The sequence below is a fragment of the Plecotus auritus genome (genome assembly GCF_963455305.1).
Source record: "Plecotus auritus genome assembly, chromosome: 6".
In the NCBI taxonomy this organism is placed as follows: domain Eukaryota; kingdom Metazoa; phylum Chordata; class Mammalia; order Chiroptera; family Vespertilionidae; genus Plecotus; species Plecotus auritus.
Genome location: NC_137773.1, coordinates 114,923,516 through 114,947,737, shown reverse-complemented (window position 1 = coordinate 114,947,737; position 24,222 = coordinate 114,923,516). Strand labels below are relative to the sequence as shown.

The 24,222-nt window shown below is 53.1% G+C and overlaps 1 protein-coding gene across 1 annotated transcript in view; it reads right to left on the bottom strand.

Moving 5' to 3' along the window:
• Positions 1–12,612: 12,612 nt before the first annotated feature.
• The window catches only part of ZGRF1 (zinc finger GRF-type containing 1), a gene marked incomplete at both ends in the record, with an annotated part of 65,866 nt that continues 54,256 nt past the window's right edge, over positions 12,613–24,222 (bottom strand). Inside the window, 9 exons of the mRNA XM_080675493.1 lie at positions 12,613–12,755; positions 12,922–13,183; positions 13,847–13,981; positions 14,109–14,285; positions 15,683–15,806; positions 17,880–18,007; positions 18,822–18,969; positions 19,170–19,247; positions 22,160–22,319. Coding sequence (XP_080531619.1) covers positions 12,613–12,755; positions 12,922–13,183; positions 13,847–13,981; positions 14,109–14,285; positions 15,683–15,806; positions 17,880–18,007; positions 18,822–18,969; positions 19,170–19,247; positions 22,160–22,319 — 1,355 coding nt within the window. The remainder of the gene's footprint in view (positions 12,756–12,921; positions 13,184–13,846; positions 13,982–14,108; positions 14,286–15,682; positions 15,807–17,879; positions 18,008–18,821; positions 18,970–19,169; positions 19,248–22,159; positions 22,320–24,222) is intronic.

Below are 24,222 nucleotides of genomic sequence, written 5' to 3'. Positions count from 1 at the left end.
CCTGCCGGAGGGAGCGGGAGGGAGACACCGAACTGTCTGTTACACAGAAGCCAGGGCACGTGCGTGGGGTCCCCGGGACGCGCGCCCGAGAGAAGCTCAGCTGGGGAGGACCCCCGTGCCCCGCGCGAGCACCCGCGGCCAGCCCTCAGGGCCCCGCGTCCGCCCGGGAAGAGGCAGAGTCACAGCCCCAAAGCTCGGCGCGGGCCCAGGGCGTGTGCGCACCGCGGGCTGCGGACCGAACCCCCCTCCGAGCTGGTCACTTACTCGGCTGGTTTTCCAGCGCGTGCGGCCCGGGAGGGTCCCGTGTATGCTCTCGGGGTGCGTGTCCGTCTGTCACTCAGCCCCCGCCCGGCACGCGACCCCCGGGCACTCTAGTTAAAGCGAAGCGGCTTGGGGTTCAGTGGCTGTGTGTCTGGCACACGACTCTCCTTAAAACCCTTTATATACCCCCCGGGAAACAATCGGATCGCCCCCGGCCGCCTCCCTTCTCTCCCCTTCCCCCTCCCGCCCCTCCCGCTTCTCCTTTCACTGCTTCATCCGCATTCAGTCCTTTCTCCCCGCGCCCCTCCCCTCCCCCGCCTGCCATCCATCCTTCTTTCCGACCCGCACCCCTCCATCTAATCAGCATAAAATGGTTTCAGAGCCCCCGCCAGAGCTCCGGGCTGCGGCGGGTCCGCGAGCGAAGACCCGGGGGTCGCCACCGCCTTGCGCCCTGATTGGCTCTCGCGCTCGGCCGGAGCGTGCCGCTAATTTATTAATGAATGGGGGGGCGCGGGCGCAGCTGGCCAATCCCGTCGCCCGGGACCTCGGGAGGCCAGCGAGCCACGCGCGCGGAGCTCGCTCCTTTTCAGCGGCTCCACGGGGGCCGGGCCCGGGGGCAGCGGGACTCCCCGATCCCTAGGCGAGGGTCCGCACCCCAGGAGAGCGGTCGGCCCTGGTGCCGTTTTAAGCATCACTCGGTTGTGGAGGAGCGGGGTCTGAGTAGCGCGCTGTGGGAACCGGGGTGCGCTGTGGGAACGTGTGGGGAGAGGGAGCACTGTGGGTTCATGGGGGCAGCGTGCCCGGCTCCTCAGAGACCAACGCCAGAGGGTGAAAGACATACGTGGCAGGATTCACAGAGGCGCCTCCCGAGAGGAGCTGGAGAGCGGAGAGCCGGAGGGGCTATCTCAGGGCGTGTGACAAACCGGATCCGGCCACGACACGGACCCTTTTCAGGGCGACCTCAGTAGCCGGCGGGGGGACAGCAGGAGGCAGCAGCCGAGCCCGGGAGCCGCCGACTCGCCTTCCGAAAGCGCGGGCCTGCGCTGACTTTCGGTTGACCCCTGCTCCGCGCTGGGGGCGTGGTGAGGACGTGAGGCACGTCCTCCCGGTTCTCCAGGCTTTTCAATAGGAAAAAAGGGCTCAAGGGCGCAGGGATCCCAGGAACTTGTTCCGAATTGTTCGCCCGCTCCTTGCTGCTCCGCCCGCGCTCACGCCCACCCTCCTGTCGACGGGGCTGACTTCGAGGGACCAAGCCAGGGGCCCCCAGAGGACTGTGCGGGCGGGTGGGAGACGCGCCGGGTGGGCCCGAGCCCCAGCTCGCCGGGCAGCCCCTAGAGGCCCCTCTGCAAACTAAATGGAGGCCGGGAGCACCTGGATGGTTAAGGGTTGAAAAGCGTCCCATTGGCTCTGTAGGCATTGGAGACACGGTGTGTTTCCGGAGGGAGAGGAAAGGTTTGATTTGTGTGGCGTTTTCTGCAGGGAGGTAACAGCAGGATTGGAAGGAGCAAAGTAAAAAGTGAAGATTAGAATCACCCGAAGCAGATCTCCAACCTCCAGACTTCCTTCTGTCTTTTTTTTTTTAATATGTTTTATTGATTTCAGAGAGGAAGGAGAGGGAGAGGGAGATAGAAACATCAGTGATGAGAGAGAATCATGGATTGGCTGCCTCCTGCACACCCCACACTTGGGCTGGAGCCTGCAACCCGGGCACGTGCCCTGACCGGGAATTGAACCGTGACCTCCTGGGTCATAGGTAGACGCTCAACCGCTGAGCCACACCTGCCAGGCCCTTCGGTCTTGAAATTATGTGAGAACTGCCAGGATCTCCACTTAGTTCCTGGATATTTGTGCTTTGCACCTCCCCTACCTTTTAAAACAAATTCCCTAAGTTTAAAAGCATTATTTCCCTACCCCCTCTGAATCCTTTCAGAACAGCTGATTTCATTGGTCAGCAGTGCAGGCATCTAAAAAGGAAGGAGAGACACGCCCAGTGTCCCCTCTCTCACTTCCCGGTCCGTCTGCATCGTGAACGTGAGTCAGAATTTCACAAAAGCCTCGAATCCAGGGCGAGACCAGACAGGGTGAGACACCAGAAGGGTCCACTGGGCGACATGCACACGTCAGCACTTCCTTTACAGGGGTGACCCCTCTGGACAGCCCCCCCAAAACCCTTTGGGGTCTTGGCTCCCAGGCAAAGATGGAAGGAGCACCTGGAATTGCACAGGACTTTGTGTTGATTTGAAGGAAACAGAAGGAGAAAGCGGGTTGTGAGGACATGCTAGGAGGAACCGTGCACATCTACCTCTCACCGCACGCAGCACAGAGCACTGTGGGTGCAGGTGGTGGGAGCACTAGGGTCGGCCGGGAGGTGTTGGCTGGTCTGATGTGGAGGCTTGAGGAACCCCATGGAGCCTCGTCCACCCGCAGGCACAGAGACGGAGCTGTCCGGAGGCTCAGCCGGAACACAGGGACCCTTAGTTGACTGTTAACACATTGGGGGCTCACCACCCCTGCGGGTTCCCTCTTCTCCCAGGACTGTATGTCCCAGGACTGTCTTTATGGTGCCCTGAAGGATGCGTGCTGTCCCTCTGAGGTCAATGGTGCACAGTTAAGTGTGTCCAGCAATGAACAGTGAAGTATTGTCCGGGTAAATCGCACGTTTCTGATTCCAGAGAGTTCCTTCGAATGGAACAAGTATGCCAAGAAACGTAAGATTTCAAACTTTGACATGAATCACTCTGTAAATATAAAGATATGGTGGAGCTTATAAGACGTTATTTTTTCAATAAGGCCTTCTTCGGGGGCTGCAGGGAAGGTTGCCTGGGAAGTACAGGCCTTTGAGAAACCACCCGAGACCACCTTGCATGTGAGTCTAAGAACTGTGGTTCTGTGTGTTGTAGCTTTTAAGAGAAGCATCACCTTTGATGCCAGGACACTTCGGGAAAACTTCCTGTGAAGGGTATTATTTTACAGGAGAAACGCTGCCATGAACAGGGTTAGAACCTAGTGCCCCAGGAATGCCGCTCACACAGCCCGAGTGCTGTGATCCTCAGCGATCCACTGGGTTTTGCTGAAAGAAGGCGATGGGCTTGCCGCCCGATGGGCAGGATCTGACCAGCGCCGTGCCCTGAGCTGGACTGTCCAGGCCCCTGTAACTGAAGTGAACTCAAGAGGCACTTGTGTGGTCCCCAGATTGTTCGGGCGCGAAGGGGCTGAACCCGGGAGGCGGGGCGGACCGGCTGCAGCCAGGGCGGTGACCAGGGCGCTCTGTCCACTGCGTAACCTGTCCCAAGGGGTCAAACTGCTCATCCCCAGCCCCTTGCACGGCGCGCTCCCCCTCTAAGGGAACAAAGGCGGGGCGGTGGTCGGAACAGGGAAGCCATGATTTACACCCCGGGGCTCCAGAGGGGCTGCGAGGGCACCTCGTAAAGTCTTTGTTGCTCTGAGAAGCCTGATTCTGCAGCAACCAGTCCTGCGGGTGGGTGTTGCTGCGGGGCCACCAGGACATGGCGCCCATACTTCACCTCACAGATGGCCAAGGAATCCGTCCAGGCAACAGGCTGGGCTGGTGCAGGTGCGGGGGGGGGGGGGAGGGGGCGGGGGGGGTGGGGGTGGTGGTGGTGGTGCGGGTGGCTTTATCCAGAAAGTACTGTGGTCCCGGAGCCAGTCCCCAGCCCCAAACCTGCAGGACGCGCCCTCCCAGGGCTTTGTGGCCTGAGTTCTGGCCCCTCGGATGGAGGGAGCAGAGGGGAGGGAGGGAGCAGAGGGGAGGGAGGGGCACTGAGGGGAGGGAGGGAAGCAGGGGGGAGGGAGGGGAGCTGAGGGGAAGAAGGGAGCAGAGGGGAGGGAGGGGCACTGAGGGGAGGGAGGGAAGCAGGGGGGAGGGAGGGGAGCAGAGGGGAGGGAGGGAGCAGAGGGGAGGGAGGGGCACTGAGGGGAGGGAGGGAAGCAGGGGGGAGGGAGGGGAGCTGAGGGGAGGAAGGGAAGCAGGGGGGAGGGAGGGAGCAGAGGGGAGGGAGGGGCACTGAGGGGAGGGAGGGAAGCAGGGGGGAGGGAGGAGAGCTGAGGGGAGGAAGGGAGCAGAGGGGAGGGAGGGGCACTGAGGGGAGGGAGGGAAGCAGGGGGGAGGGAGGGGAGCAGAGGGGAGGGAGGGAGCAGAGGGGAGGGAGGGGCACTGAGGGGAGGGAGGGAAGCAGGGGGGAGGGAGGGGAGCTGAGGGGAGGAAGGGAAGCAGGGGGGAGGGAGGGAGCAGAGGGAAGGGAGGGGTGCTGAGGGGAGTGAGGGAGCAGAGGGGAGGGAGGAGAGTTGAGGGGAGGAGGCGCAGGGGGGACACAGAGGCAGAGGCAGAGGTGGTGGCTGGTGGCTGGGCCAGTAGCCCGCCCCCGCCATGGGCCCGCTGGTGCTCCCCTCCCCCACGTGGGGACCTCCTTCTCAGGTGACAGGTGTGCTGGGACAGGAGACCCCTCTGCCCTCGGAGGGGATACCACCCCAGGGAGGCAGGAGGGACAAACGAGATTAGCGGAGGCCCAGCGACAAAGCCGAGGATTTAGGGACGTTAATCCGAGTCATCTCTCCCGGCCTGTAGGGACCACGCACAGGGCCTCTCTGCGGCTCACCCGGCATCCGGCGGGGGTGGAGGGAGGGTGGGGGGGATTACCTGAGTCCGGAAGTCCCGTGGGCACTGTCCCCTTTGCGCCCTAACGGGACAGCTGCCCCTCGTGTCCCCGGCAGCCCCTCCAGTGCCTTCACGCCCAGGACCTTCCTGCTGGCGCCGCGGTGACAGCGCGTGGTCCGCGGGGAAGGCCCATAGGAGCGGGCCTGTCCGGTGATGTCCCGCGTCCCCACAAGGTGACATCGCTGTGGACACGTGGGACTGTCCACGGAGAAGGCTGTGGACCTGCCCTTGGAGACAGGACGCCGGTCACTAGGGCTGACCCGCGGCTCCGATGGGCACCCCCACCGGGATGGGCGCAGTGGCTGCCACCCACCCGGGAGCCCACGCGTGATGGTGTCCGAGAACCGAGGTGGAGATGGGCGGCGTGAGCCCGGACAGGGCGGCCGCGCTTCCCTTGCGTGGCCCAAGGTGGCAACTGGTCCTGAACATTCGGGCACCTGGCAGCTGAGCGTGTCATCCTGTCGCTCCCAACACCAGCGCCTGTGCTGGGGCGCGGGGGGGGGGGGCGGGGGGGCCTAGGCAGTGGGGGTGCAAGAGCCGACGCCACTCCATCCGCGAGATGACGCCATCGCTGGCGTCACACTAGATGATGGCGAAATCGGGACACGGCACTGCTAGTGTGATGACGCAATCGCCGACAAGGACTGACTTGCGTGCCCAGCGCTGGCGGGGGGGCGGGGGTGACGTGTTCCCACGCAGGCGGGCCGAGCCTAAGGGAGGAGGCGGCAGTCCAGGGTCTCTAGGTGCTCCCTCACACCAGGAGGCCTGTGGCGAGTGCCCGCAGCCTAACACCTGGACAGCCCAGACCCCCCAGCCCTGGCGCCCAGACCTTTGCCCTGAGGGGGTTGCCCTTGGCCCAGGAGGGTGCCTACTTGGCCTGGCATTTTTGTTCTGCTAAGTGGCAGGCAACACCAGTCTCAGCGTGATGTCATGTGTGTCAGATGCAGGGCCTGCAGGGCGCACGCTGCCGGTCGCCTTAGGCCCTGCCCCCTGGCCCCAGACGCCACCCCCCACCCCCTTTTCCATTGCTTTCCCCCAAATTTTACTCTCCTCCACGTTCTCAGGCAAATTGTGCTTTCTTTCTTTCTTTTTCTATTTTTATTGATTTCAGAGAGGGAGAGAGAGAAACATCAATGATGAGAGAGTATCAGGGATCGGCTGCCTCCTGCACACCCCACACTGGGGATCAAGCCCGCAACCTGGGCACCTGCCCTTGACCGGAATCAACCCCCAGACCCTTCTGTCTACAGGACGATGCTCTATCTACTGAGCCACACTGACCAGGGCCTGTATTTCACTTTCTTGTCTGAATCTTCCTTTGGCCTCAGTCTCATGAAATTGGCATCAGCAATGCTTACTTTTCCCCATTCGTATGCTTGGAAACAAGTCATTTGTTCAACATAAGCTAAGTAAGGAGTAGCGTCTAATTAAAATAACAGCCTCCCCCAACTCAAAAGCTCAGTGCGTTTCCCTTCCTCAGAAAATAGGATGAAGGAAAACACGCCACAAAGAATTCTAAGCCAATAATAACCACACACACAGTCTGAGAGGAAGTCAGTCATGTCCCGGTTCCAGGCATCAGCCGAGGGAGAATCCTAGCAGTTCCCATCAGCTTGCTGGCCATTGGATTCTCTCTAACTCCGTGTTTAAGAGGAAGTAAATCCAGAACTCGGGACACGATGGCCTTCATCCCCATAGGGCACAGTCAACACTCAGGTCAGCGTGGCCGCTGCCAGGCAGGACGGGGCTGGACCCAGCTCTCACCTGTGCCACGTGCCCTGATAAGACTGTCCTTTGAAGAAGTGATTTCTTTTGCAGTTTTTCTCAGTTGTTTAGGCTGCAGGGACGGCCGGCGGCAGTGTCTGGAGCACGTGCAGATTCCTGATGAAAACGGAGGAAGCAGGGACTGCTTGGTGTGCAGGGAAGCAGACTGCAGGGGCAGGCGCTGAGCCAGGGCTGGGCCTGCGGGGAGCCATCCAGTTCGTTCAGTCCTCACTCGATCCCCAAGGATGACAGCCATTTCACAGATGAGGAAACCACTGCCCAAGGTCAGTGCTGACCAAGGTTGGGCTCCTGCTGGCATTCCTGTGCCCTTTTCTAGAGCAGTGTGTCGGCCCTCTGAAAAGGAAGACTCTCTGTGGCCCCTTCGTGCAGAGGCCACGATTGTTCCCCGAGACGTACAGACATGAGCCTGGTGTGAGCGCCTATGCTTCTCTCTCATGCAGCCATGAACACCAACAAAACGTACATGAACACAAACACAACTATGCATGAAGGCAATTCCATCCAAATTGATACTGAACTGAAGTGGTAGGTCATGCGCAAATGCAGGCACATCTATTCTAAATTACCTGGAGACACTCACGTCTGGGTACCTCTCACGTCACTGGGTACGGTGTGACTGCAGCCAGCACTTTGCTGTCAGATGCTGAGAAATCTACAGTGTCACTGGCTGTCATCAAGTGTCAACAAATGATGTACATATTAAGTTGCCTTTGTTTCCTTCTTATTTGCTTTTAAGTCACTACTTTCAGTCGTGATCAGAAACATTAAGTGCAAACAGGTCACAAATATCTCACGTGACCAGTGGCCACGGAGATCCCGTGTCCTCACAGACACCTGTGCTCAGGCCTATGGCTCCACACACGCTGGGAACACCCTGAAATGATGAAAATACCTCACCCGAGTCCAAGACATTCCAGGAAATGGGTTTCTCCTGACAGGACTGAATGGGGCCCCTCTGAGGACACAGCGAAGACGAGACGGCCCTTTTCCTACAGGACGGGCCCCCAGCTGTCAGCGGGGTGCTGCTGCCCAAGGGGAGGCTACAGCTCTCGTCTTGCCAGGAGTGGTCAGTACCCAGTTCTGATGATGAGGTGGGACAGAAGTGGTCTATACAATTGCAGTCTTTTTTGTTTTTAAAATTAAATATATTAGGGTGACATTGGTTAATAAAATTATGTAAGTTTCATGTGAACATTTCTATGATACATAATCTGTATATTGCATGGTGTGCCCACCACCCAGTCAGATCATCTGTCACCATATAGTTGGCCCCCTTCCCCCTCTCCAATTCCCACCCCCTTCCCTCTGGTAACCACCACACTGTTGTCTGTGTCTGGTCACACACATACACTCATCTACACACACACAACCTACACACACACACTCACCTACACATACACTCAGTCACACACACATACACACACTCAACTACATTCATACACACTCACCTATACATACACTCACATTCACACATACACACTCACCTATTCATACACATACACTCACCTATATACACTCACAGTCACACATACACACACTCACCTACACATACACTCACACACACACACTCACCTACATTCATACACATACACACTCACCTATACATACACTCAGTCACACACTCACCTACACATACACTCAGTCACACACACACTCTCACCTACATTCATACACATACACACTCACCTAGACATACACTCACAGTCACACACACACACACACTCACCTACACACACCTTCATTTACTGTAAAGTTGAACTAGCTTTGCCCAGTCAGAAAGGAACATAGTACGGAAAATCAATAATTAAGACTAAGAGAAGAGCTCACAAATGCCAACCTCACTAGTGTTTCAAGAGGAGCTCGCGGTGGCAGAGGCATTTGGTTGTGTTGTCCCTTTACTTTACAATGACAGTGTGCCAACATAAACCAAAAGCACAACTTGAAATACATTTCACTCATGACTAGTTGTAAAGCAGGCATTTCAAATCAGCGTTAAGCCAATGTTTTTAGAACAGTTATTTAATTTTCAGGATCCAGTATCTGTCAAGTAAATCACCAATTTCCGTTTAATTCTTGTTGAATGTGGAAGATTGAGTTAGCACCCAGCTATTCACAGCTGCCTTTACACTAGCAGCGGAGCAGGCACCACAGGGCTGGCTGTGCGTCTCCAGCTCACTCTTTCGTTCAAATAGTAAAGAATTCCCAAGCTTACATTTTATTATGAGTTTAGGTTCCATCTCAGATTTTAATTTGATTTTTCACAAGTAACTCCAAAGCTGAAATGCCTGTTCATGAGGAGAGGTTGGCTGAGAGCTGAGAAACATATTTTCTAATGGATTGTTGATGTGAAAAGAATCACCAGCTTAGCTATTAACACATTTCTGTTATCAGTTTTTCTTGCAATAACTAGCAAACTGGATCTTCTTGTAGAAAATGCAGACCTTCACACACTTCCAAAGGGAAGTCAGTAATGCCACTTCTCTAGTGAAATACACTTTCCAGGAAGGTGTATAGACTGTGCCAATGAATAGACAAGGGCTGGTTGTGAGGGAAGCTGTGGGAGTGTGGGTTGGGTCGGAGGCCCAGGCGTGGGGCTGCGGCTCACCTCCAGGTGCAGGCGGCGGGCGAGTTGTCAGCTGCTCTCCTGGCAGGTCAGGTGGGTCTCACTTCGATGTCTGACCTTGGCCTCATCGGTTATAGTGGATAAGTGCTGTCCTCCACCCTCGGGGAGAAGGCCTGGCTCCACCATCTCCGTCTTCCCCATTCACCCACACACTCACCTCGGCCTCTTTTCTGCAGGGCCTGATGTGGCCAGCATACCTGGCATCCTCAGCCCAGAAGCGATCCTGGCAATCAATGCTGTTCTGTTGATTAGGCTTTAGAACAACACTGGTTACACTAGAACTCACTCACCATAAATTACACAGCTAATGCCCCATGTCACTGCAGCGTCCGTTACAGCCCATGAGCACTCCAGGTGTCCACCGATGGGTGAGTGAATAAAGATGTGCATATACATTATATATGTACACACACACACAATGGACTATCACTCAGCTATAAAACAGAATGAAATCTTGCCATTTGTGACATGGATGAACCGTGAGGGCATTATACAAAGTGAAATAAGTCAGAGAAAGACAAATTCGTTTGACCTCACTTATATGTGGAATCTAAAACAAACAAAAACAAACACATAGACACAAAGAATGGTCTGGTGGTTGCCAGGGCTGGGGTAGAAATGGGTGAAGGGAAGGGGTCAAAGGGTAAAAAGAAAACACCTGAACGTCAACTTATCAAAAAAGAAAAAAAAAAGATTTTGCTTTAAAGAAGAAAAAATATGTACATATACTATAAATAGAAAGAAAAGTAGTAATTGTAAGACAGAGCCACTCCCAGGCCAAAATAGTCCTGTCCGCCTCTGAGCCCCTTACATGCCATAACATCTGTTCTCGGCAAAAACATCATTTGAAAAGATAGGAGTCCTCTAAAGATGTCAAGGTGTTCCTATGCAAAAGGCGTCGCCTCGCAGTGCCTGAGACACACGGGTGTTTGCAGCTCAGAGCTGACGCCCGCCCGGAAAGGTGGAGGGTCAGAAACTGAGGACGATAACGAGCTCCCCTGCCCCGCGCCCTGTGGGGGCCAAAACTCAGCTGGATGCTGACCCCTCTGGGTGCAGTTGCCTCTTTGGAAACAGGTGGGAGGCTGGGCCCGGCTACTCAGGACACGTGGCAACATCTGGGGACATTTGTAGGTGTCACAACGTGGGCAAGTACAGTGGCATCTAGTGGGCAGAGGCAGAGGTGCTGCGACGCCTCCCAAGGCCCAGGGCAGCCGCCCAGAGCTCTCCCGCCCAGTGTCAGACAGGACATAGCACCTCCCTTCGCAGCAGAGAGCACTCTTCTTGGAAACGGGGCAATGAGGCGCGTGGGTGAACTGATGACAGCACCACCAGTGTCATCAGACTGGACTCCGTTATCCAGCTGCACCTGAGAAGGAGCTCAAGTGTCATCAGATGTCAGGTGTGGCCAGGGATTCCTGGGGGGTCCCTCAGGCTGCTTCCTGTGATGCCACAGAAACACCCTCCTCTCCACATGCAGCCTCCAACCTATCCTGTCCAGACTCTGCTTGGGAAAAAGTACTGGAGATGCCAGGTGCTCCAACCGGCTAAGAACGAACTCAAAATTAAGAAATACATCGGGGAGGGGTTTGGGCAGCAGCACTCAGGACCCAGGATACATGAGTCCTCTGGACGCCAGCTCGTGGGAGCGGCTATGCAGCCACCCATCTGCTTGGGCGAGGGCTGCCAGAGCCAAGTGTCTGTCCCAGCAGACACACGCTTGGGACAAGGAGGGGGTTATGAAACAAGTCTTGTTTGTCGGATTTAAGTTTTCCCCAAACATAAAAGATGAGTTTTATAGAGGTTGATCATTTTTTTTTTAAATATATTTTATTGATTTTATACAGAGAGGAAGGGAGAGGGATAGAGAGTTAGAAACATCGATGAGAGAGAAACATCGATCAGCTGCCTCCTGCACACCCCCCACTGGGGATGTGTCCGCAACCAAGGCACGTGCCCTTGACCGGAATCAAACCTGGGACCCTTCAGTCTGCAAGCCAACGCTCTATCCACTGAGCCAAACCGGTTTCGGCTAGAGGTTGATCATTTTTATTGCAAAGTAATCCAAGTAGCAATTTTCTGCATCTTTACAATGAACACTGAGTCCCAACATTGGCTCAGTGGTTAGTGCTGGCATGCAGACTGAAGGGTCGCAGGCTGTATCCCCGGCCCTGGTCAACCAATCAATGTGTCTCTCTCACATCCATGTTTCTCTTGTCTCTCCCCCTCCCTTCCACTCTCCCTAAAAACCAATGGAAAACATATTCTTAGGTGAGGATTAACAAAAAATTAAAAAATGAATAGCTCTAGCCGGTTTGGCTCCGGGACTGGGTTCGATTCCAGTCAACGGCACGTACCTCAGTTGCAGGCTCTAACCCTGGCCCTGGTCGGGGTGCATGCAGGAGGCAACCAACCAATGTGGTCTCTCTCACGTCAATGTTTCTCTCAGTCTGTCTCCCTTCCCCTTTCTCTAAAAATCAATGGAGAAATTAATACTCTGGTGAGGATTAACATAAACAAGTAAATAAATCAAGACAAATTGTTTAATTTACGCACACACACATATATAGAACATAAGCATAGAAAAAGGATGGAGGCAATAAATTAGCAATGGTTTTCTGTAAGCAGACGAATTCTTTTTATAAGTATTTTTTAAAATCGACTATATACTATATATACCAATAACTATATTGGGCAAATAAATGCATAGGGAAAAGGCTAGGAGGAAATAAGCCCAAGGCAGGCATTCCTTCCTTCCTTCACTGTCCACCCCAGGGACACCCATGGCCTGGCCTGGGCGCTGCCTCTTCATGAGTGAACTCCATGCTTCTCCTTAGGGACATATCAAGCCACATCAAGAGCCCTGCTTGCTTATCGCGTAGCAGGCAACAGGTTCAGGCTGACGGAGCTATCACTCGGGAGGGTGCTGGCAGAACCAGGTACGTGTTCTCACAGGTGAGCCTGAGAACTTCGCTCACTTTTGAAGCAACATTGGAAAGCCACGAAGGCTTCCCCTGCCCCATGTAAAACTTATTTTTTAAGCAAATTCTTAATTTTTAGAAAAAAATGTTTATTATAAGCTTTTATATCACCATCAACAGCTTATCTTAGTGTAAGTAATGTAGACTCTTGCAGAGTATTTATGTGCATTTATCTAGTGTGACTTAAATACCATGAGTCTTTTTTGAGAATGGGTCTGGGGTAATAAAAACAATGTGAGTGAGGTGGGCCTGCGTCGCTAACACAGAGGCCCTACTCCAGGCCCATTCGTTCATGAACGAGACCCATCTTTACTTTTGTCTCTCCCACTGGCTTTCTTCTGCTTTTCTTCCGCAAGTTTCTCAGCATGCTCCTCCAGGAGCCGCCTCAGCTGCGGCTCGCACTGGCTGGCCTGCTGCAGTCCGTCCTCCCTCCCTACAAGGCACACGTGAGGCAGGTTACAGCAGCCCCAGCCTCAGCAACTCCCGCGAGGCAGGCGAGCTGCTCCCCCCAAACCCGTCAAGCACCAACCCCGAGGCCAGATTTCATTCCAAGGGCTCAGGTGACCCCTGTCCCAGCACCTTCGTGGCGCAACACCTACCTTGGCAGTGCTGGATCACGCGGCCCCACAGCCGGTTCCTCCTCAGGCAGGCCAGATGTCCCACGATCAGCAGATGCCGCCTCCCTCGGGTCAGGGCCACGTTCATGCGCTGCTCTGAGTCGATGAAGCCCACCTGCCTGGTGCGCACGCAAGACAGAACGACCACCTCCTTCTCAGCCCCCTGGAAGGCGTCCACGGTGGACACCTGCACGGCCGCGAGGTGCGAGCGGTCCAGGTCCACGGCCCCGAGCAGGTGGCACAGCTGTGGGGAGAGATGGGTCACGCATGCAGGAACCGTGGGGAAGCGGCCGAGCCCTCACAGCACGTTTTAACCAGAGTGGAAAGTTCACTGTCTTCTGTGATGTGCACAGATCTGCCTGGTTCTAAAATAAGTACATAACTAGATGACAACATAAATCATGAAACAATGAATAATGATTTATCTATTGCGGGGAGCTCATTTGGATATGCCAATTTCGGGTTGATAAACTAATAATGAAACATGAAAAGTACTAAAAAATTAAAACAAAAATGTTATAAGTAATGGACTCATATGTACATGATATCTGGTGTCTATCTTTTATTTACTGGTAAAAGGTAACAATAATGAGAGAACAGTTTGGGAAACAGAGATCCAATCCCATCTGTCCCAAAAACACAAAGCACACGCCACATTTCCTTCCCTCTAATTTTTTTATTTGCATTTTTGCCCTAACAGCTGTAAACGGAATTTTATTAAACCTTGTTAGGTTTACATTTAATTATACAGAAAAAAAGCCAGACAGACAAAACTCAGAATGCTTCTTTCTGAATGCATTAATTATGATCCCAAAAGATTTTCAAGCACCAAGTCAAATCCTTACAAATATAATATCAAACGCTGTGATAGAAAACGATAATATTTGGTACATGATGGGACGCAAACCTTGCCCAGCTGGGACTTGTACAGCGTTATCACCCCGATCATGGTGCCTGGGATTCCACCTGCAACCAGAGAGCGAATCAGCATCAGGGTAAAAGCGGCTTCCGCCTCATTATGAAAGCTGTTACCTCCTTCCACCTGGAATGAAAAACAGACCCAAAATTACATTTCCCAGAAAGGCGAGGAAAGACCGAGAAAATCACACCACCACAACCACAGATAACAGGACACAGGGCTGTGCTGGCTCCCGCCGGATGGCACGTGCCTGCTCCTGCCCCAGGACGTTGTAGAAGCACAGGGTGGGCAGCCAGGCGAGCAGCGGGCCCCTCTCAGCCTGCGAGACGCCGTTCCTGAGGCCGCCGCCGTAAAACAGGTCGTTAGCCACAGCAGCGATGGCCGGGTGGCAGCGGTACTGGGTTCTCAGCAGGACCGGCTTGTGGCCCTAAGAAGTTTAAATGAAGAAAAGTAAAAACTTAAAACAGCACTTTTTTCTTAAGGGAAAAAAAGATAATATTTTGAAAGTTAAAAGTATTGCCATATTGTGCTCTTACTAAATGAATCAGAAACATGATAGAGTAGACAGTAAATAAAATTTTTTAATTACTAAAAATATTCTCGTGGTCAATGACTACCACACCACAAAATCATAAAATATAAAACATGTCAAACCTTAGACTCATGATCTAACAAGCAGGGTGAGGAAATCTTCACCTCCGATCTGCCCTGCCCGCCATGAACCATCCCTTCGCTCAGCGGGTCCCCCTGCGGACACCACCCGCCCACGAGTCACTCAGCCTGTTACCCAATGGGCTACCACAGTGCCACGGGGCTCGTGCTCACGTCATCCCGATTTCCTAATAATGGCCCCAAAGCAATCTGCATATGCCACAGAGGAGCCATAAAGCGCATGTGTGTGCAGGAAAAAACACGGTGTACGTAGGGCTCGGATCGCAGTGGCAGGCATCCCTGGGGACTTGGGGCGTACTCTCTCGGATAAGGGGAGACCATAATGTAACAGTACGATATGTGCTACAATGTGGAGGAGCCTCAAGGACGTGCTGAGTGGAAGAAGCCAGACACAGGAAGTCACACGTGTATGGTTCAAGCTGCCTGGTGTGAGGGTGGTGAGTGTGAAACATGAAGCACCCAGAGTAGACAAGTCCACAGACAGAGCAGACAGTGGGGGCTGGGCAGGAGGGAGGCGGGAGGGAGGGAATGTGTTTGGGACCAGACAGAGGACTGGGAATGTAGTGAATGCCACTTAGGTTAATGTGGCTAATTCTATGTTATGTGAACGTCACCTCAGTTATAAATAGATAAATGATTCATTTGTTAAATTTTTAATGTGAAGTAGAGCTCTAAAAACAGGGCATGGATAATAGAGCATAGGTGTTTATTTTTATTTTAGAGTAAAAGCTATATACTTTCTTCCAACTACTAAAATATATAGGAAAAAGGCTCATTTTATAAAGGAGCACTTAAATTATGGGGTTCTACTTTTCTTTAGGATGAGTGCTTTATTTTTATTTCTAAATTTTTTTTATTGATTTTAGAGAGGAAGGGAGAGGGAGAGCAAGATAGAAGCATCAACGATGAAAGAGAATCATGGATCAGCTGCTTCCTGCACGCCCTCCACTGGGGATCAAGCCTGAAACCCGGGCATGTGTCCTGATGGGGAATCGAACCCTGACCTCCTGGTTCATAGGTCGACGCTCAACCACTGAGCTATGCCAGCTGGGTGAGATGAGTGCTTTCTAAACAACCAAGGTCTTCTTTCCTATCAGCCTACGCAGTTAGACCAGGATGGGATCATGCTGTGAGTCTGGCGGTAGTGCCTACCATTAAGCAGAGTCGATCAAACAGAGTTTGCTCTAACCCGTTTTCATGAGACGCATCCGATCCCTGGATAGTGGGGGGAAGCTGCTTGGGATCCCCAACGAGAACCAGCTTTTCACACTCAAACCTAAACACAGATCCAAAAGTTAGATGGAGCGACAGGAAGCACTGACATATACTGTTTTCTAAAATTCATTTCAAAGAATCCGAGGACCATGCCGCTCCAAGAACAAGGCTTCATGGTGCTAAGTGTATTCAAAGGCCCCGAGGCTATGAGTGAAGAAACCCTTTATATAACTTTATTTTCCCACATAAGCCCTACTTAGTGTACCCTCCTTTGCACAGAACCAGCATTTCATAGAACGCGCTCTGAGAAAACAGTGATTTCAGAATCTATAACTGTAGACTTAGGAGCTTTCCTTGGGAATAATCTGGTTTAAACTACTGCAAGGTGATATTAGGCTCTCGGGCTTAATGTCCTTCCAAATAGGAGTAAAGTGGGGAGATGGGAATGGGAGAGGGGATGCCCATGTTTTGTGGAAAACATGTGGTATTGTCAGTTACCAGAACCATGTATGTGGTCACTCAGATGACCACAGTCTGTCATACGTATTTGGTCTCACCCACAATTCCTGCTTGTGCCCTGGAAACCCTGGGAGTTTCCCAAGTGGTGAAAGGGATCAAGTTCCTTTGTTCTGTGTATAAGGCGACCTTAGCACAGCACCGAAGGCGGGGCTGGTTGCCAGGGGAACCCTGGGAATGGAGGGATGGAGCTTCCAGTCCCAGCCCCAACCCCCCACCCCCAGGGAGTTGACTGGATCCCCAGTGGTCATCGAGCTAATCAATCACGTGCAGGTGATGAGCCTCCATGGAAACAGGAGGGTTCGGAGCTGGGATGGTGAGCACAAAGGAGTGGGGAAGCAAGAGAGGGTGAACTGGGGATCAGGAGATAATATGTTTTTCTGAGTTCTGCAAATGCTCTGGCAAATTAATGGAACCCAAGAAAATCAAGGGAACCTCTGGTTTATGGCCAGTCGGTCAGAAGTTCAGGTACCAGCCTAGACCTGGGACCGGCATTGAGTTGGAGGGTCACTGGAACCTCCGTCTGCACCCAGTTGGTCAGCAGCCTAGGCCTTGCCCTGGCATCAGAAGTGGGTCTTGCAGGACAGCCCTCAACCTGCGGCTCTGACACTGCCTGCGGGTGATCATGTCAGAGCTGAGGGGAGGTTTTGGTTCTCCAGCTGGTGTTGGGAGGGCTGCTTGCTGGAGGGGTGGGGAACCCTCCCCCGTCCCGCACCATATAGGAACTGGGTATGGGAACCCCTATTTCAAAAACCTATATTCACATCCCAGCTCTATGACTCTCTATAAACACGGCAGGTTATCTAATGTGAGCATTAGCATTCATCAGTGACCTGGATGTGACCAGGCCTTGTATGGCTGTGGTGAGGACGTAATAAAGCACATGGATAATGTGTTAATATTCAGTAGGTGCTCCAAAGTGTGACTCCTCCACCCTCTATGCATGGCCTTAGCGCTCCTCTGTCCCTGGCTCCTGGTTGGGGAGACTAACTCATCCTCCTTCGTTCAGGACAGTCCCAGTGTAACAGTGAGAGGCCCTGGATGCAGGAACCTACTCATCCCGGCCAATTGTGATGCAGGAACCTGCCAATCCCGGCCAATTGCGACAACTGGGACCAACGCCCCCCTCACCTGGGGACAGGCCCGCTGAGTCCAAGTCCAGGCCTCCTCCCGCCACCTCGGGATTCGTGAGTGAGAGATGTTTTAAAAGCACCATGTTTCGGTGGCTGAGATAGTTTAGAAAATGTCAGTCTTCTACATTTTAAGACAAATTGTCATTTTTTATTTATTTTTATCTACTTGATATCCTTTCATAATCTAAAAACTATTTTCAGAAACTAAGCATGGGAGTGAGATGAAGAGAGGCAACTGAAGCAGAGCTGGGTTCTCAGATGGTGGCTAGAGGCACCTTCCACAGTGAGCAGCCCGGAGGTGCAGGGGCACTGGCTCGAGAGCCATCCTCTGGGAGCCTACATGCCCCCTAACAAAACACTGGTACATTAGCCCCCCAAATCCCCCTCCCCCCGGGGTTCTTTAAAACGTCAGTGTAGCACTTGAATTGCCAAGGATTTCCACCAGAGCCTGGGAGGAGTGGTGCTGAGCCGTGCCCGGCGGTTACCTGGCGATGGGGAGGAGAGAGGCGGGCTCTGTCATCTGGCTGCTCTCGTCCAGCACCACCACGGGGAACCGCAGGCCGGCCATGCAGGGGAACGGGCAGGCTGCGCAGGTGGCGCCCACCACGCGGACCTGGGCACAGGGATGTGAGCGTCATCAGCTACTTAGAAAACAAGAGGGCGTATTTACCAAAGAGCCTGCAGGTGGAATCAGAACTGAAGGTGGGAATCCCTGCAATCAGAGACCACAGGCCACTATGTCCACTCCCCACTGTCCCACCTGAGAAATGGGAACACAGGCACAGCTCCCAAAGCCACAGCTTATTGGCAGAATAAAGGCACACTCGGACACTCAGAAGGAAGCTGTTATAATACAGGATCTTAAATGTCAGGGATCACACACACTTTTTATCCTCTAGCTGAGGCTGAATAAACAGCACAGGCCGCGTTCTCCACGGATGCACTGGACACGCGGGCGAACGGACCTGCTCACGGTCAAGCACACTCCTAACTTGACTCACTAATAAGGAAAGGTCAGCTGACTCATTCCAACAACAGTATATTCCATGCACTGGTAGTTGTAAGTTTATTTGAATCTCACAGACTTAGATATTATACCAGAATACCATTATTCCCAAGGCAAAATGCCTGATAAAAGCTGGTATTTAATCTCTGGATCTAAATATAAAAAAGAGGAAAATCAATGAATTTTCTAATTGGATGTGGTCACTGGCCTCCATCAGCAGGAATAAAAGGAACCTGAGGTTTCTGTAAACTCAGACCAAAGTGAGGCTGGTCCCTCCCCCACCCCAGCAGGTCCCTCCCCTACCCAGCAGGTCCCTCCCTCACCCCAGCAGGTCCCTCCCCCACCCCAGCAGTCCCCTCCCCTACCCAGCAGTTCCCTCCCCCGCCCAGCAGTTCCCTCACCTGCCCAGCAGTTCCCTCACCTGCCCCAGGAGGGTCCTGTTGGTCCCCAGTTTATGCTGCTCGATGCTTCTCCTCACATAGACTCTTTCCATGGGAGTCAGGTCTTGTTTCATCAGCACATGGAGTTCCTTCAATTGCTCACTGGCATTTTCTGAACCAGCATGCAAGCTAAGAAAGAATGATATAAAATACCCTTCTTCATTCAATTTCCAAAACATTACAAAAAAGTGAAAAACAGATTTCCTAAGTTAACCAAGAAAAAGATAAAGCTTTCTCTCTTCTTCCTCAAAAAACATTTAAGGTATGAGTTATATAACATTACTGTGTTTCTGTGAGCACGCTGTGACTTTGGAATTATGATTTCTTACCTGTAAGGTAGGACCGGCTTGGCAATCTTTCTAACACTCCCCACTCGGACAAACTTTTCAAATCCAAGACTGAGAAGCCTTTAAACAAAACAAGGTAAAAGAGAATCTGGTTGTTTAGAAAGCAGAGTATAAAACAAAGTTTCATGTAATATTTATTAAAATTAATTCTGTGTAACAGCATCTTTTAGTTTTGTAATTCAATGTGAAATGCTTAAACTCAATGTAAATGCAATATGGCTGAAAGAGTTTTAATATAACGCATTCTACAGAGGACTTAAAACATGCATTCTTACGTATGAAGTGCAAGCTTGCTTGCACAGTATATTCCTATCTTTTATTCTAGGCCAAGGACTTTTTCCTCAGAGAAAATCAGAATCGGAGACAAAGATTTATGTTTGAGGATCTTTGTCACCATGTTATTTATAACTAGAGGCCTGGTGCACAAAATTCGAGCATGGTGTGTGTGTGTGTGTGTCCCTCAGCCCAGCCTGCACCCTCTCCAATCTAGGACCCCTTGAGGGATGTCCGACTGCCCGTTTAGGCCTGATCCCACTGGATCCCTCTCACAATCCAGGACTGCTGGCTCCCAACCACCTGCCTGCCTGCCAGCCTGATCGACACCTAACTGCTCCCCTGACGGCCCGATTGCCCCTAACTGCCCTCCCCTGCCAGCCTGATCGCCCACAACTGCCCTCCCCTGCTGGCCATCTTGTGGCAGCCATCTTGTGTCCACATGGGGGTAGCCATCTTGTGTGTTGGAGTGACAGTCAATTTGCATATTACCTCTTTATTATATAGGCCTAGTGGCCCTGTGCATGAAATTCGTGCACATTAAAAGGGAATTAGAGGAAATAATTTAATATTGCTATTTGCCCTTTCTCTATAATAGAAGTATCAGAGATGAAAGAAAATTAGTAAAATGTATACGAAAACCTTCCCCTGTCAGAGTCTGAGGCACACCACGGGACCCAGAGTCAAGTCCCTGCTCACCCACATGTGCCTCAAAATTGTGTGAGACCCAGACCCAGCAGGCCCCACCCCCATTGAGCTAGATCCAGACCCAACCAGTCCCATCCTTGTCAAGCCCCGCCGGGCAGAGGGCGTAGCCTCAGGTCCCCTGGCCCCGTGCCAGGATGGGGGGCGTGGCCTAAGGTCCCCCATCAAGCCCTGCCAGGTGGGGGACATGGACTGAGATCCCCTGTCAAGCCCTGCTGGGTGGGGGGCGCGGCCTGAGTTCCCCCGACCCAGCACTGGGGATGCACCTTGAGGTCCCCTGACAAGCCCTGCTGGGTGGAGAGCACAGCCTGAGGCCCCCTGTCAAGCCCCGCCAGGCAGGGGGGCACAGCCTCAGATCCCCTGGCCCGGTGCCAGCGGTGTGGCCTGAGGTCCCCCAGCCTGGTGCCAAGGTGGGGGACACAGCCTGAAGTCCCCTGTCAAGCCCCACCTGGTGTGGGGCGCAGCCTGAGGTCCCCTAGCCCAGCACCAGGACAGGAAGGAGACCTTGAGGTCCCCCATCAAGCCCTGCCGGGCGGGGGGCATGACTTCAGGTCCCCTGGCCTGGTGCTGGGGCGGGGGTTGCGGCCTGAGGTCCCCCAGCCCAGACCAGGGCGGGGGTGTGCCTTGAAGTCCCCCATCAAACCCTGCTGGATGGGGGGCATGGCCTGAGGTCCCCCATCAAGCCCTGTCAGGCAGGGGGGCACAGCCTCAGGTCCCCCTGCCCAGCACCGGGAGGGGGGCGCAGCCTCAGATCCCCCATCAAGCCCCACCGGCAGGGGAACGCGGTCTCAGGTCCCTCATCAAGCCCCGCTGGGCGGGGGGGCATGGCCTGAGTTCCCCCGACCCAGTACTGGGGGTGCACCTTGAGGTTCCCCTGTCAAGCCCCACTGGGTGGGGGGCACGGCCTGAGGTCCCCTATCAAGCCGTCAGGCAGGGGGAAACAGCCTCAGGTCCCCTGGCCTGGTGTTGGGGTGGAGGGCGTGGCCTGAGGTCCCCCGGCCTGGTGCCGGGGTCGGGGGCGCGGCCTGAAGTTCCCTGTCAAGCCCCTCCTGGTGGGGGATGTGGCCTGAGGTCCCCTGTCAAGCCCCATGGGGGCGGGGGAGGGTGTTGCCTCAGGTCCCTGCTGATTGCTCGTTAAGGCTCCTTATGGGAACTTGGCTTCAGCTGTGGGTGCAGCCATCTTTGTGACAGAGTGATGGTCAATTTGCATATTCCCTCTTTATTATATAGTATGGGGAATTACTTCTCCTAATCAAACTTTTCATTTAAGTTGAAATTCAGATGATTAAAGATGGGTGAACCGTATGTAATCTTTGTTTGGGTTTTCAATAGATTCTTAAACAACCACAAGCACTTTGCAGAACAGGCCGTGCTATTGCTTCCTCAGAGCCTCTCACTGAGCCAGAGGCATAACTCAAGCTGTTCAGCTCTGCAACATCTTGTTTGTACACCTGCATTTCAGTTGCTTCTGGTCTCAGACCCAGAGACGTAGGGCTTCCACTCACGGCACAGGCACTGCCTCCGAGTCCTATGGAGGGCAGGGGTGTCCCAAGGGAGCCCCCACATGCAGCAGCCTGGGCTGTCGGAGGAACAGGAGCATGGGGACCCACTAGTTTAGACGTGACAAGCAGTGGGCAGGCTCTCTGTCCTGAAGGGAGGCCCCAGCTCCTCAGTCAGGGTGCAGGCAACTGGCACGACCCTGAGCCGAGGCCTGTCTGGGGTTAGGAGGTCAGGGCCCCAAGTCCACCTCTCAGCCCATGTGCTTCCTGCTGTACTCAAGTTTTGGCACGGGTGGACATCCTATCCTTATGCCAAGGCTGTCAGGTCTGAAATCTGATTTCCTACAACTTACAAACGAGCAAGGTAGCCTGTTACTGTCTCATGGATATGGCTCGAGTCAGAGACAGAGGTCTCACATCTGGGCCCAAGGTAGATGGCCCCTCTCAACAACAGACCTCCACCACCAGCTCCTCATGCTCACGTGTCATACCCACCCGAGGAGTACTCTGTCCACAGCTACGTTAGTGGAAGAAGAAACCAGCACTTTCCACGGCCGTGCACTTCCCGCAGTGGGAGCGTCACTCTTTTCAAACAGCTGCACCAGAAACAGAATCACCACTGCCAGCAAGTAGCTCTTTCCTGCTCCAAAAACTCCTACTTGTTTGGAAGGAAGGGAAAAATAAAGGCGGAATCATAATTTCTGAAAGCACAAGAAATAATGTCACCATCTCCCTCTCTCCTTCATTTAATTAATTCATTAAAAAAACATGAACAGAGTGCCCAGTTTGTGCTCAGCACCAGGATAAATAGATGAATAACCCAAAGATCTCTTAGTGAGACCACAGTGTACTTAGGAAAACAGCCAGAGAAGAAACAGTAATGACATGACATGTGGGGGAAGAAGTGGCCAAAGGGGTCAAATGAGTGTGATGGGAGGAAACTGGACTCAGCACACAAATGTCAAGTGACAACCTGTACACCTGCACCTTATGTCATGCTATGAGTGTTGCCCCATGCATTTAATAATAAGTAGTTAACCTGGGAAGTAACACCATGACTGCATCAGAGAAGGAACACCTAATTTGGTGGAGGTGGGAACGCTTCCCACAAACAAGCAGAACTAAGTCGCCCAGAGTAAGACACGCAGACCCCAGAAGCCAAGGTCCTTTCAGCAGAGGCTGGAGAAGCTAACATGCCAGAGGCGAGGCTGAGAGGAAGGCGAGGGGCAAGTCCCAGAGTTCTGCTTGCTGTGGGTAAAAAATGAATTTTGTCCTGAAGACGGGGGAGTCCCTGAAGGATCTTAAGCAGGGGAACTGACTTACTCAGAGTGTTTTGGTAAAACTAGTTGAATGGAAATATGAAGTGTGAATCCTGAGAAAGAAAACAGCTACTAAGAAGTGCTCCTGGCGGCTGGCTCAAAAAAAGAAAAGGGAAAAAAAAGAGCTTTGCAGCCATTTCTACAGGGGCTTTCCTGAGCACTGCCCTTCAGGGAGCAGCCTGTCCTGGGCCCTGCAGCTGAGCCAGCCCTTATAAAGTACTTGGCTCTCCCCATCCAATCAGAGCTGAGCAACTCTGACCAACCAGTGTGGCTCTATTCTGACCAATCAGGACAGTGCCTTTTGGACCAGTCACACTTTGAGGATTTGAGTCCTCATTTGCATGAGAACGAACCAATCAGGGGTCCACAGAAGTCACTTCCCCTCTGGCTCTGGGAGCCCCTTTCCCTTTCCACCCAACACTGAACAGCGGCTCCCTGGCTGAGCCAGGACGTCTCAGAGCTGCTGAGCCAGAGGGCCTGGCCCAGGGCTGCCTCCGAGTCACTGTTCTCACAGCCCAGCTGTATCACCATTGAGCTGTTTTCCCTGAAGGAAGTTTCCTTCTCCACCGCATCCCAAAGTGGGGATTCCTGTTGGCACTGAATTGGTACCAATGACCATGGGTTGACAGAAGGGTAAAACTCAATTAGAGCAGTGTGAGGTGATCATGGCGATAACACATGCCCACTTTACCAGGTGCCTCCCACATGCCAGGACCGGCCCAAGACTTTATCTAAGTCAACACATCAGTCCTCCAACCAGATGAAACAGAGGCTCTTACTAACCCGTGTACAGAGTAGGAATTAAAGCCACGAGGTGAGTAACCTGCCCAAGATCGTAGCGCTAATAGATGATGGAGCTGGGATGGAGTCCAGGATTCCCGCTCCAGGGCCTGGTCTCACTTACTAGGAATGTGGAGGTAGGTGGAGGCTTGGATTGAGGGGTGCACATGATCTGATGGGAATCACCATAAAAGACAGAAACAACACATCTCAGCGACTCATCTGATGGGGAGGGATGAATAGGAAGGAGGGTTGAGAGAAAGTCACTTCATCAGCGAGAAAGACTCACTGAGGATGAATCCCAGGTGTCCAACTTGGTCAACAGGGTGAATGTGATACTAACCTTCAGAACAGGACAGAAAGTTGGATCACTTTGGGGTGCAGGTCTGAGAAGGGAAAGGGTTAAGCGAGGACAGAATCCAGATGGAGTGTTAGCTCTGAGGCAGAGAAAGTCAAGCT